The sequence below is a fragment of the Mesoplodon densirostris genome, chromosome 18, assembly GCF_025265405.1.
Source record: "Mesoplodon densirostris isolate mMesDen1 chromosome 18, mMesDen1 primary haplotype, whole genome shotgun sequence".
Taxonomy (NCBI): Eukaryota; Metazoa; Chordata; class Mammalia; order Artiodactyla; family Ziphiidae; genus Mesoplodon; species Mesoplodon densirostris.
Genome location: NC_082678.1, coordinates 47,419,216 through 47,434,384, shown reverse-complemented (window position 1 = coordinate 47,434,384; position 15,169 = coordinate 47,419,216). Strand labels below are relative to the sequence as shown.

General features: G+C 40.0%; 1 protein-coding gene across 1 annotated transcript in view; it reads right to left on the bottom strand.

Moving 5' to 3' along the window:
* The window catches only part of METTL16 (methyltransferase 16, RNA N6-adenosine), a 63,537-nt gene extending 49,234 nt beyond the window's left edge, over positions 1 to 14,303 (bottom strand). Inside the window, exons 1-2 of the mRNA XM_060082309.1 lie at positions 14,173 to 14,303; positions 9,094 to 9,221 (exon numbers count right to left, since the gene is read on the bottom strand). Of these exons, the coding sequence (XP_059938292.1) occupies positions 9,094 to 9,221 (128 nt within the window). The 5' untranslated portion in view covers positions 14,173 to 14,303. The remainder of the gene's footprint in view (positions 1 to 9,093; positions 9,222 to 14,172) is intronic.
* Between the last annotated feature and the right edge of the window lie 866 nt (positions 14,304 to 15,169).

The following is a 15,169-nucleotide window of genomic DNA, read 5'->3' as shown; positions in this document are numbered from 1 at the left end:
AATAGTAATAATAATAATAATAGATTGTCAAACAGAACCAAAAGCCAAACCTACAGTGTTTTCTGTTTTCCACCAACTCATACCTACCCACAACTGAGTTTAAGAATTTTTTTTTTTTTTAACTTTATCACACCTATGGTCAAATAAGCAATGAGATCGTAGTATCATATAAAAACAAAGATCCTGGAACAGTTGTAAATGACCATTACTGTTAGCCCTATATTAGCCAAAGAACCCAAAATCCTACATGAAAAAATAGTAAGAAACTACCTTGATCAATCAAGTTGGTCTCTTAAATGTGGATTGCTATGCTAGCTAAAGAGCAAACAACAGGGAAGAAAATCTTAGTCATCCAAACACTTCTTTGCTCTTTCCAATTACAGTTAAGAGTACTCCAGTTTTTCTAGCTAAGCCCAGTAACTTACTCTAAATTCAGTGAAACTTAAAAAAAAGAAAAATAGAAGTCCAAGAGTACGGGAAACAGTTAAATATACTTAAGTTTTGTATTACAGAAAATTTAGGAACAATCTAAAAGTAGTCATTAGGGAGTTGACTGAATAAGCTATACCACATCCACACAAGAGAATACTCTGCAGTCATGAAAAGGAGTAAGACTGGGCTGGTTCACACAGTCTTGTATGAAGAGGGTTCCTTGATAAATTAACAGCAACAACAACAAAAAACTCCCACAAGTTTGGGTAAAAGCATATACATACATTATGATCACATTCTTGTCAAAATAAAAACAAGACAGGGCCTCCCTGGTGGCGCAGTGGTTGAGAGTTCGCCTGCCGATGCAGGGGATACGGGTTCGTGCCCCGGTCTGGGAGGATCCCATATGCCGCGGAGCGGCTGGGCCCGTGAGCCATGGCCGCTGGGCCTGCGCATCCGGAGCCTGCGCATCCGGAGCCTGTGCTCCGCAGCGGGGGAGGCCACAGCAGTGAGAGGCCCGCATACCACAAAAAAAAAAAAAAAAAAAAAAGACAAAAAAGACCCTATATGTGAACATGCATAGAAGACAATCTGGAAGGGTCAGAACCACCTCTGGATGTGGAAATTCTCATATTTTTGTATTATCTGAACACATGTTACATAATACCTTCATAACAACAATAAGTGTTTTATAACTATATGGAAAATGCTTATGTCAAGTGTGGGTAAAAAAAATGTCCTTTCATTGTACCTATAGCAAAATTATAACCACAAAAATTACTATATATGCATAAGGACAGGGCTTAGAAAGGAACACAAGTAATTTGATCTCTGGGGTGGAAGAACCGTGACCTTTTTTCTTTTACGTATGCAACATTCCCATTATAAATGTAGGTAGGAAGGATATATTTCTATAATTTTCCCATTAAGGGGCTCTATAAATGTTTGTAGAATAATAAAAAAACACCTCCTTTTTCAAAAAAGGAAAACAGATCCTTGGTTCCAGAGTACTTGTTTTCCATGAAAGGGGGCCAAATCTGTTGGAGACCAAACCAGCATATTTCCCACAATGACAGCAATCCCCAAAAGATAATAGTGCAGCTTGAGCATTGATTACATGGCTTCACGAAACATTTCGAGCAAGAGAAACAGCAATATGGGCTTCCCTGGTGGCGCAGTGGTTGAGAGTCCGCCTGCCAATGCAGGGGACACGGGTTCGTGCCCCGGTCTGGGAAAATCCCACGTGCCGCGGAGCGGCTGGGCCCGTGAGCCATGGCCGTTGGGCCTGTGCGTCCGGAGCCTGTGCTCCACAACGGGAGAGGCCACAACAGTGAGAGGCCCATATACCGCAAAAAAAAAAAAAAAAAAGAGAAACAGCAATATAATTAATATATTTTCTTAGTGCCTTCAAACAGAGTTGTTTATATAAACAATTTTCACTGTTTTAAAAAATGTGCTTACTTTGATGGAATAGAGCATACAACTTATTAATAAGGAACTACATCCTAATCACCAAAAAGTATAAGACATCAAGCAGAAGCTAGTCTAACTGAAGAAAATACACAAAAATCAATGAAGAGCTGATTCTTAGACTTTGTTATTAGAAAAATGAGTGTTTGTTTTCTTACTTCTAAGAAAATACAGACACTAATCTGAGGGTTGGAAATCTTTTTGTAGGACAAAAGTGAAGTCATCTGACTTCACTAGTTAAATATCTAGGTCACTTTAGCACCCTGGGACATTCAAAATTCCTGAACACAGGCAAGATCTTTCTTCATTTTCATTTCTGAGAGCACAGAGAGGCACAGGGACTAAAATTAGCTCTCACGTGGAAATTAGCAATTTACACCATCAGTCTTTGTTGTTTGTTTAACACATCCAGCTCCGTAAAACAAAACAGCCTATTGTCAACAGGCTCAGGTCTGATTTCCCCATGATGATTCTTGCTCTGCTATTGATGAATACAGTATTACCATTATTAGATGCAGTTTGGAAAGATACATTCTGTAACCATGGTTAAAGAAACAATCATTCTAACACTAACAATAAAGGCTGGAGCCTCCCCACCCTACTCCAACATTGGTTTCTATTCATTAGATCTTCACTGAGGTGCTAAAAATGGTACAGTCGCAAACTATGACACAGCCCTTCAATGCCAGGTCTTTGATTTAAAAACAGATCAGTCAAGTGTCATACTCTATTCCAACTCAACTGACAGGGCTCAAGTAAATTGCACGATGTTCCTATGGGGCTGGTTTCTGTGAAAAAGCACAAACTAAAATTTAATTGAAACGGTCAGATACGATTACAACAAAGCAGTGACGGATGCAAGGAAGAGAGAGAAAAGAGAGAGGGAGAGAGAGAGATCACACCAGCAATCCTCAGTACCTTATCAAGTGTACCAGGCTTAATAACAACATCTATCCTTTACTAAGTGTCTACAATGTGTCAGTCACTTTGCACACATCATTGCTAACCTTTATGACAACCATCCAAAGTGTGTCCTTTTATCCCTCCTTTTTAGATGAGGAAATTCAGTCTCAGTAAAGCTAAGAAAATTATCTAAAACCTCATAGCTGGTAAGTGGCACTCTCAAGACTGGTCCTTAGGATGACTCACTCAGAAGTGCCCCTCTTTCCATATCACACCCTGCTTCCCTTAAGAGAGCACTTAAGGGCTGAGCAAATAAATGACACTTCAATCCATCTCAGGTCTAATGTTCTGCCTGGTATTCCTTTTCCATCATTACCTGGGCTTACATTTTGGCCATTCTTTTTCATGTATCTTCTTGAGTTAAATAAAAAGCCACTATAAAAATAAAGAACATTCTACTGATGCATATAATCATCAACAACTCTTACCTAAGTAAGCAGCAAGGAGGATGATGTCCAGGAGCAGGTAGGTTGTTTACATTAAAAAAAAAAAAGTAGGGCTTCCCTGGTGGCGCAGTGGTTGAGAGTCCGCCTGCCGATGCAGGGGACACGGGTTCGTGCCCCGGTCCGGGAGGATCCCACATGCCACGGAGCGGCTGGGCCCGTGGGCCATGGCCGCTGAGCCTGTGCATCCGGAGCCTTGCTCCACAGGGGGAGGGGCCACAACGGTGAGAGGCCCACGTAACAAAAAAAAAAAAAAAAAAAAAGTACATATCTTCTCTTCCTCCTCTATCATAGATCGCTTCTAAATATGCTGTACTACCAACCATAGGTAAGCTCATACTGCTCCCATTATTAAAGAACAGGAGCTCTCCTCAAGCTTGCTCATCCTCTTGCCATCCCTTCACAGACAAATTTGCTTTTCCTTGCAAGAAATTCTAAAATTACTTTTGCCTATCACAAAACCACCAGTTTGAACATGAAGTTCATAACTTTTAGTCCTTTTCTAGGCACAGCATATCAGCACAGATACTTTGGTTTCAGTCTGAAACAAAATGATGATGTTTTATAATCTGCAACACCCATTCCATAGGCTACGTGGTATTCCACTGTATGGAACTGCACTGTAAGAACCTACAATTTTGGAAATTTAAATTATTCCCAATTTTCCTTGTTACAAACAGCCTTGGGATAAACATCCTCAAACATACATTATTTCATTTAAGTATGCTTTTAGAACTTTCAAAGCTGCAATTCTACCAGTATTTTATCACTATGCCTATTTGACTACATTTTTGCCATTGATGGATACTGCATATTTTTTCTTTGCTAATTTGGTCCATTTGTCTTTCTTCTTTTGTAAATTGCCTGTTTTTATCCTTAACCTATATATTAAGGTTTTTTTCCTTTTTCTTATTGTCTTCTAAGAGTTCTTTATATTAAGGGAGCTAAATATTTACACTGTGTTGTCACCTCTTACTATTTCCTGATATGTAAAAGTTTTTACTTCTTATGTAGTTGAATCCATAAAATTTCCTTTATGAATTCTACCCTTGGAGTTTACTCAGAAAGACCATCCCTACACCGAAAGTTAAACAGTCCACCTACATATTTTTTTCTAGTACTTCAATAGAATAAATATATTGAAATCATCAAACCATCAGGTATTTTACATAATATATAGGAAAGGGAATCTAATGCACTTTCCCCACAGCTGTTCCAACGCATCTATTAAAAATCCATTGCTGTCTGCCTCCACCCTTAACAACCTGAAATGTCCTTATTCTATGTTACAGTCTTTACATGGTGCGGTGGTATTTTACTTAGGAGTCAGCTTCCAAAGTAAGCATATAAAGTGAAAATCCAAGAGAACACTGAAAAAGCTCCTTAATCATTCTAGCACTGTAAGATATTCACATTATGAGAAACACACAGGAGTCAAGACTGATCAAGAAAGGAAGATTCACCCTGTCCACTCTACAGTCCCTCTGGGAGGTATACTACTGAGTAGAATGCAGGCTGGAATCACCCTATTTAATGTGCACATGCTGTTGAGACTTAAATGCCACTTTGTGCCAGACAACTGATGGCCCATTCTTGTGGCACTACTGGGCTAATGTTTTAATTACTCAAACTTCACAATATATTTAAATACCCATCTGGGAAAGTTTACACCCCTTCACCTTGCCATCACCCACTTATAACATTTGTTTTGAGTATCTTTTCTTTGAACAGAAGAAACATGTCGCTTTCTCTCCCAAAAATCTTAGAAGGATTTTGATTTGGGGAAGAATCGACATACTAACTATACTGAGCCTCCCCATCCAGAAACACACAGTGTCCCTAGATTCACTGTCTCCCCTAGACCCCTGAGGGTAATTCTGTTGCTTTATCCACATAGATCTTAACATATTTCTTTGCCAAGTTTCTGCCTATTCCTCTTTGTTATTGTGGATGGGATCTTTTATTGCAACTATATTTTCCAACTAGTATCTGGAAACCTATCAATTTTCTATTTACTTATATATATTTAAAAATATTTATATGTATGTTTTATTCAGCAATCATTTGAATATTTTTAGGTGATTCTCAAATGTTTTTTCAGGTAGACAATAATCAAACTATCTGTAAAATTGTAATTCTTTGTCCTTCTAATCTTATTAACTCTAAATAAATAAGGGAAGCAATAGACTGAGCCAGAGAGAGTTCCAACTCAGTCACTTCTTAGTGTTATAAGCCTGTGCAAGCTATTTAAAAAGAATGTGTGGGACTTCCCTGGAGGTCCAGTGGTTAAGACTCTGTGCTTCAAATGCAGGGGGCGCAGATTTGATCCCTGGTTGTGAAACTAAGATCCCACATGCTGTGTAGCAGCCAAAAAATGAAGAAAATAATAAAGGAATGCAGTATCAATTAAAAAAAAAAGAATGTGCATTCATATTTATAGATTAAAAGTTCAAAATATATCACTAAATCAAACTCATTGATTATATTATTTAGGCTCTCTATCAGCAGTACTTAACCTTTTTTGGGTCAATTACTCTTTTAAAACTGAAGTTCAAATTATAGGTTAAAGCTTTAAACCCTATCTCCCCAAGAAAAAGAACATACACAAAGAGTATTTTTACCTAATTGTCTTTGAAGCATTCACTGATCCTCTGAAAGTCCCTCAGGCCATTGTTCTGTTTATTTTTCTCTACTTGGTTGGAAAGACAAAGAAAAAATGTCTCTGAATTATATCAAACACTTTTTAAAAGATATTTCTTATGTTACATTTTTCAACATGCTAAAAGTCTTTTTTTAAGTCTCCATTGAACGTTATTTCTTTTGTCAATACAAACTAGTCTTTTTTTTCTAATGTGAGGCTTTTCTACCTTCTATCTTACTTTTTTTTAATTTGGAGGGAACTCTCATTTGTTTAGTATATTTTTGCCCATCCCTTTATTTTTTATTTATCTGCAATTTTGTTTTAGGTATGCCATTTATAGATGGCATACAGCTAGATTTTATAGAAGAATTATTCTCACGCATTCGACAAATATTTATTGAATGTCTATTACTTGTCAGACACCCTTAAGCCATTCAGATTTGTGATAACAGATGTGTTTGGTCTGCTCTGACTGATTTTTCTTAAAAAATATAAATCTTAAGCCATCTTAAAAATCCTAACCATCCTAAAAATCTTCCTCTGGTTCCTCAAAGTCTGAGCAATCAAGTCCATTCTACTTTGCATGAGCTAAGAGCTATGAAAGGCTCTTTGTGACCTGTTCTTTGTTTTCCTTTCAGGCTCATCTCCTAGTATTCCCTAAGCTGTTATTCTATATCCACTTCATCCCCATCTACATGCAGTTCTGCAAACTTACCAGGCCTTTCAAAAAATTCTGTTCTCTATACTTGGAACTCTTTCCCCACTTCTATTCATCCTTCAGTATTCAGTTCAAAGACCCAAGGCCTTCACTAATACCACTCCCACACCACTGCTGTGTCCTTCTCTTCTGACTTCCATTTTCAACTGCACATAGACTTCTCAGATTCAATATGCCCCAAACTGAAAATATATCATTTCCCCCCCAACCAGCTCATTCCCCCTTGTTCCTTACTGCAGAAATGGCACTACCACCTAATCTCTTGCTAAGTTGGAATACCAAGCACCATACTTGGTTCATACTTAATTTCTACTGTGTCCTGCTAATTATATTCATGAATTTCTCTCAAATTCATCCAGTGATCTCTATCCTTCCTCCCTCTACCTAGTTAGGCCACCAATATGTCTCATGTAGATTACTAAAACCATTTCCTACTTACTTGCCTATACTTTCAGTCTTAATTCTCCCTGCAATCCATCTTCTACTATGCTCCTAGAATACACCTGTCACCTGTCTAAACACAATTCTGAATGTTATTTCCCTGCTTTAAAACTTTAGTGCATAAGACCAGGGATGAGTAATTCTGAAGACACAAGAACTCCCTGTACATGTCCCTAAGATAAATTCCAAACTCCTCACTGGCCCTTATAAAGTACTGCAAGCATCATCCTCCCAGCCTCATCTGTCATTTGTCCACCACACCCTAGGCATGCTCAACTTTTCCAGTCCCCCACTACTCCGTGCTCTTTGCACATGCTACTCCCTCTGCCTGTAACACTCTTCTTTCTACCTGGCTAACTCAGACTCATTCTTCAGAACACAACTAAGACATTGTATCTGTTTCAAATCATTCTCTAAATCCCAAAGCTGGGGTCAGGTATCCCTTCTGTGTGATTCCACTGTATACTCCACAGGTTCTACCACACCGAAAGGCTAACTGCTTGTTTGTTTGTCCACTTCCTCCACTAGTGTGTTTACTCCAAATATGGCAGTGACTAAGTCTTGCTTCTTTATTATGGCTCTCCCGGAACTTAGAGCAAAATGGTTAATCAACAGATATTTGTTAAATAATTAAGTACAAAAATAAGTATAGAGAGGAAACAAAGAATAACAAAACTGTATCTGCTCTAAAGCTACTAGGATAAATAATATCCACATACATAACTATGAAACAAAGATGTAAGAAAAATGGTAGAGATGATCTAAACAAAGAGAAACACCAATTCAGTATCTCTGGGGTGATCTCCAAAGCAAGGTGCCAAAGATGAATCTTTAGAGTATGCAAAGAAAATATTAGAACTCTTATTTAAATATATTTTTAATTTCCAGTTTGAAGTATGTTTTCTAATGTGTTTAATATAGTAACATGGTAAGTAACACAAGCATTCATATATGGAGCTGTGCTCAACTTTTTACTGAGTGGAATAGACAATAAAGCTTGGAAATCACAGTTCTAGGGCATTTGACTTAACCTTCGTGTATTGGTGGGGGTCACAAATCTCTCTGAGAATCTGGTGAAAACCAAGGATTATCTCCCAGAAAAATGAACGTAAATAATTGTGTATTATATATGTATTTTTTAAGTTTTAGGATTTCTAGGGTACCTTGGCCCCCAGGTTAAGTCCTGGCCTAGGGCCTTCAGTTCTACAAGTCTGCCAGGAGGAAGGATGAGGTTAGCAAAATGCCTCAAGCCCTCTGATCCTATTATTCCCGACCTTCCCAGTGCTCCACAAATCCTGCTCTTCCTCCTCCCCACAGGTGAATCACCACATTTTCCCAAGGCAGGCTTGAAATTTCCAATCCCCTCTGTAACTCACATAGAGTTCAGGACAGCAGTCAAAGATCTCCTTCTCAAGGGTATAACACAAACATCAGTTACTACCATACCACTATCATAATCCTTGCCATTCCCTGAAGCGTCATACTATTATTTTCTTAATTTTTAATAATTAACTTTTAAACTTAAATTTAGTGACATTCTAAGTAATAATGAAGTGAAATCAGTTTTGATATCCTGGTTATTATTTTCCTATCTCACATCAAAATAAACACACACTTAAAATAAGGACTTTAGACCCTCACCAGTCACCAAGTTTTAGAGTACAATCCTAAGGTTTCTGCAGGCATTCTGGGATCTCTGTTGGGTAAGCAATAATTTGGACATCAAGAAATTTTTTTTTGTTTTTTGTTTTTTTTAGCCAGAAGGAAACTTAAAAGCATTTGGTCCAATCTTCTGATTTTATAGGTTAAAACGCTAAAACCGAGAGAGGTTAAGTGATTTGTCCAAGGTCAGATGAGAAGTTTAAGGAAATGTCTAGAATTAGTATTCAGGTCTACTATGAGTCCAGTATGCTTTCCACTATGCTGTGTCCATTGTAATTACACTAGAATAATACTGTATCAAGAATTCTTCATCTGTTACCTACCTCACTCTTCCATTCAGATTTATCTGAACATGCTGCTGAAAATCTGGATATTTGGAAGCCAGATATGCAAAGTCAGGAGGTTTGTCCTTGTATCTATTTCTTGCATGCATTGATTTACTCAGAGCCATCTTTAAAAAGAAAAAAAGGGTGGGGGGGGGGAATTGCATATTTAGTTTAAAAAAGTCAACAGGAAAAGCTGTGGTTGCCAAGTCAACAGTTACAGCCAATACATCTTTGCCAACCAAGTGAGAAAAAAGAAGTTATATTTTGAAAATATGCAACAACAAATAAGCACATGAAAAGATGCTCAACATCATTAGTCATTACGGAAATGCAAGTCAAAACCACAATAAGATATCACTTCATACCCATTAGGACGGCTATTATTTAAAAAAAAAAAGAAAGAAAGAAAATAACAAGTGTTGGAGAGTATGTAAAGAAACTGGAGCCCTCAGGCATTGCAGGTGGGAATGAAGATGGTATGACTGCTGTGGAAAAGTTTGATGGTTCTTTAAAAAGTTAAACGTTACCATATGACCCAGCAATTCCACTCCTAGGTATAGATCCAAAAGAACTGAAAGCAGAGATTCAAACAGATACTTACAGTGTTCACAGCAGCATTATTCACAATAGTCAAAAGGTAGAAGCAACCCCAAGTGTCCACAAGCAGATAAATAAACAAAATGTGGGATATACATACAATGGAATATTATTCAGCCCTAAAAAGGGATGAAATTCTGACACATGCTACAACATGTATGAACCTTAAAAACATTATGCTAAGGGAAATAAGCCACACACTAAAGCACAAATACTCTATTATTCCACTTATATGAAGTGCCAACAATAGGCAAATTCATACAGACAGAGAGTAAGCAAGAAGTTAGTAGGGGTTGGGAGGAGGGTGGAATGGTGAATTACTGTTTAATGGTACATGGCTTCTGTTTAGGATGATGAAAAACTTCTGGAAATAGACAGTAGTGATGGTTGCACAACACTGTGAATATGCCTAAAGCCACTGAATGGTATACTTAAAAATGGTTAAAATTTTAAATGTTATGTTATGTGTATTTTACCACAATTTTTAAAAATGTATGCAACATATGATTAATCTTTTTCTTTTAAACCAAGGGAAGAAAATTGGAAACTATTCCTTTAAATGCATCAAAGTGGCAGAAGGCAACATAATCTACAGTCAAGAATATTGTAGTCAGAGGTTAGCTTTTACAGTGGTCTTGCATGGATTGACTCTTTTGTAGTGCACCATAAAGTCACTAAAGTTTCAAAAAAAACATCTTTTTTTTTTAACTTCCTGATTTCAAACTCTACCAAAAAAATCTTCTATTCCAACTTCTTTTATAAATTTCAGTCTTGTCATTTCCAGGTAGCTAAAACCAAATGAAAACAAACATAGCAATTTTGTTTTCCTCTAGAATACACAGAGGAAAAAAGTTAACACATTTATAGCAAGAAATAAAAACCGGAAAAAACCCATTGCAGTGGTTGAGTAAATCTCTAAGCAGTTGGTAATTTAAAAAATATTTTAGTGTGTATCTCTGGATGGTAGGTGATTTTTATTTTCTTCTTTATATCATTCTGCATTTTCCATTTTTTTCATAATGCGCATTCATCTAAATGGTATTGTGCAAGTCAGAATCCTAAGAGTCACCTGATAGTTCTCTATCCCTCTCGTATTCCAAGAAATGAAGCTATGTGGATTTTACCAGCTAAATACCTCTCAAATCCATCTATTTTTCCCTATATCCACCAATAGCAGCCCAGTACAAGTTGCCTAGACGGCTACAACAGCCTCTTTTTTAAAAAAATTTATTTATTTTATTTATTTTTGGGTGCGTTGGGTCTTCATTGCTGCACATGGGCTTTCTCTAGGTGCAGCGAGCGGGGGCTACTGTTCATTGCAGTGCACAGGCTTCTCATTGCGGTGGCTTCTCTTGTTGTGGAGCACAGGCCCTAGAGCGCATGGGCTTCAGTAGTTGTGGCACACAGGCTCAGCAGTTGTGGCTCATGGGCTCTAGAGCACAGGCTCAGTAGTTGTGGCGCATGGGCTTAGTTGCTCCGCAGCATGTGGGATCTTCCCGGACCAGGGCTCAAACCCGTGTCCCTTGCATTGGCAGGTGGATTCTTAACCACTGTGCCACCAGGGAAGCCCAGACAGCCTCTTATTTGGTCTCCATGAGCCCACACTTTTTCTCTCCATTCCTTTTTCCCCCTTGCAGTGATCATTTTTAAACGCAAATTTCACTGTGTCCTCCTCCCATGCCCACTTGCTCAAAACCTTACATTACTTCAGCATACATGTAAGACCCAGCATGGTGTGGCCTTACCTATTTTTTCACCATCAGCTTCAGTCTCACCCATTGCTCTTCTTTCTTTCCCTCCACTCTGGCAATAGGGTCTTTACCCAGGTTACTCCTTTTGTCTATAATGTTCTTTCCTCCCCCTCTTCACCTGATGAATTCCTACTCATCCTTACTACCACAGTTCAAGCATTTCTTCTTCAGGAAGATCTTTCCTTCCATAATCTCCCCAGTTCAGTCATATCCGCTATTGTAAAGTCTCTTAGCAGTACGTACCGTTCCTTTGCAGGCTTTGTTAGAGATGTAACTTTACATGGTAATAAATATGTTAATACTCAGAAGGTTTTTGACAGCTTTCCACACTGGAAGTTTAACAACCATGTCCAAAAAAGAATTGTCGAGATGTTCCAAATCATGCATCTAACTGCCCACCAGACTACTCACTTAAAAGGCTCAAAAGTACTTCATGCACAACATGTCCAAAATTAAATCATTTCTACCCACCCCAAACAGGTCCTCTTCTAATCTTCACTATTTTGCTGAATGATACCACTATCTTCCTTGTGGCACAAAAGCGAGAAATCTTTAGCACCTTTTCCACCCTGCCTCCCTCATTCCAAACACACCATGTCCTGAATATTCTCTATCTCCTAATTATTTCTTGACCCTATCCATTTTTCGCCCTTCATAACTCCATATCTTTAGGCCACAGACCATAATCATCTCTTTCTTGGATGACTACAATAGCCTCTAACTGATATCTCTCTAACCACTCTTTTTTTTGGGCTGCGTTGGGTCTTTGTTGCTGCACGCGGGCTTTCTCTCGTCGCGGTGAGCAGGGGCCACTCTTCGTTGCGGTGCACGGGCTTCTCATTGCAGTGGCTTCTCGTTGCGGAGCTCGGGCTCTAGGCACACGGGCTTCAGTAGTTGTGGGTCACGGGCTCTAGAGCGCAGGCTCGATAGTTGTGGCGCACGGGGTTAGTTGCTCCGCGGCATGTGGGATCTTCCCAGACCAGGGCTCGAACCCGTGTCCCCTGCATTGGCAGGCGGATTCTTAACCACTGCACCACCAGGGAAGCCCTCTCTAACCACTCTTGCCCCAGCAATCCACTTCACCCCAGCAACAACATCCCCCTCCTCCTGCCCCAATACAAAACTGAACATTCCTTGGTAAATCCCTTCAGTGCCTTCCTAAAGCTTTTAGGCTGATAAAATCCAAAATAATTAACAAGGCACACATAATCTACCCCTCCAAACTCATTTGTTGCCACTTTCTCTTCCCTGTTCAGAGCGTCATGCGTGTACCCTGATATCAGTGCACACACATAACACTGAACACACATGGACAAATTAAATTACAAATATGATAGATTCATTTCCTTATTCAACCCTTCTGGTCAGAACAGATGCACAATGAGTCAATAAAGGCACTTCTCTGCTAACCAAGCTCCCAATACAGGCGATGGGTACTTAGCTAAATCTATCCCATTTCTCAGAGTTTAACTGAGTATCAGTGCTTACCTGGCATCAGCATTATCACTCCTCACTTCTCTCTAACCTCATCTACTTTTCTCTTCCCGGCTCACCCTGCTCTAGCCACACTGGCCTCCTTACTGTTTCTCTAGCAAGTCTGGCACACTCCTATCTCACGGCTTTTGTACTTGCTGTTTGGTCTGCATAAACTGTTATTCCCTCAGAAATACATACATACAAGGTACCCTCACACCTTATTCAGGTCTTTGATCAAATGTCACTTCCTCATTGATGCCTTTCCTGAGTACCTCCATTTAAATAAGCAGTGAGTAAACACACTCCTTGTCTCTCTTAGTAGCTTCAGTCTTCTACATAAAACTTACCCATCTGACATTCCAGATATTTTACTTATTTTTTTTAAATCTGCCCTGCCAGTAAGCTTCATGAGGGAAAATATTTTGTCTATCTTATTATTCACTGCGATATCCCAGAGCCTAAAGTAGGGCCTGGAGAGCAGGCACGCAATATGTGTTTTTTAATTGAAAGCACGATGGAACTCTTTACACTGTCCAGGACACTGAAACACAGCACCCTCATTCTTGATAAGCAGTCCCCATCTTAAGTCTCTAAAAGGCTCAGGCCTAGGGCTGGACTTTTTTCTTCCGGTTACCCGAGTCAGTCCAGAAAGCCAAAGTAGTAGACCTTCACTTAAGCTTCCGCTTCGACTTTCTTTGATCTTTCCCCTCTCCACGCTTCCGTTTCCTTGGTGTCTACTGAACCTTAATAATCCTCAACTACCATGTGTCTTAATACATAAGTCTGTAAAATAATCTAAGTTCCGCTTTCAGAACTTTGAATTCCTTCTGCACAGATCCCTACCACTTCAATCCTAATCTCCGTTTTCTCTCGTCTCCTTCCCTCATAAATCCGACTTTTTCCACTAGTTCGACCACTGCCAGTTCTCCATCTCTTCCACTCCTTCCACGCCCTCATATTACCCACTCAGACTATCTTCCCGCCTCAGTTTTGGATCTCTGTAAACCTCCTCCGCCCCGCCGGTCTTTCCTACTTCAGTACTAGTCGCCACTCCATCTGTCAACTCCTCCTATCCACCCCAACACACATATACCCCCGCACGCGCACGCACATGTACACACATACCATCTGGTCTCTCTCCTTAGACCCCGAAACCAACACCTCACAGGCCCAGAACAGGAGAATGTGGAACCTAGGTGATACACAGGTTAAGTGAACTCGCAACCCGCGTGAGAGATATTAAGTGACTCACCTCTGAGGTCCAAGTTCCTTCCAGACGACTAGTCCAGCGCGGGCCTGTACAACCCCAGAGTCTTAAGCCACCAGCGGCCCGTGGATCCTAGAAACGCAAATGTTACGCTCCCAGTGCGCCGCCATCTTGGGCCTCCATTCAGCCTCGTGATTGGACGAGCCATTCTCGCGCGACCTGCAGCAGATTCTGAAGAAAGAAGAAACTGTCGCGAGACCTGGACTTCGCGGCTCCTTCTGTCAGAGTGAGGGTGCGTGGTAGCAAGCAGAGTCCTTTAGGTTAGGACGCTTGGTTTTAAATCTGCTAGGGATATTGTTTTTTAAAAATGTAGATTAAAAAAATATGTAGCCTTCTGTGCCCCACTCCAGATTTACTAAATCACATTCTCTGGGTTTGGGCGAAGAATATAAGGATGGCTGCGCGGGGAAGCGGGGGAGGGGTGTTTTTGGATTACACGGCGGCAATTGCCGTTTATTCTGCAATAGGTCTCTCCTCGTGCGATGTCTCTCTTGATCATCACAGATAAACCTGTGAGGTGAGGAAGGGTAGTCTCATTTACAGGGAAGGAACTGGGGATCAGAAATATGAAGTCGTTTGTTCAATATCTTACATCCAGATGACATCAAATCCACGTATTTCCTCACCTGCCTCTTGAGCTGGAAGCAATGTTAAATGCTTTCCATTTTTCTTCTCAACTCGGTTATACTAATTTTTACCCTCCTCTGGTAAGTAGTGTGTATATTAGTCTCCCCGTTGAACAATTGAGACCAAAAGGTAAATGACTTTCAAAAGGCATACAATAAGTAACAAAACTAGGGCTAAAGGCTGAACCTCTGGACCCCTACCTAGTACCTCTTTCCTATAAAAAAGCTTCCCTGGTGGCGCAGTGGTTGAGAGTCCGCCTGCCAATGCAGGGGACACGAGTTCGTGCCCCTGTCCGGGAAGATCCCACATGCCGCTGAGCGGCGGGGCCCGTGAGCCATGTCCGCTGAGCCTGCGC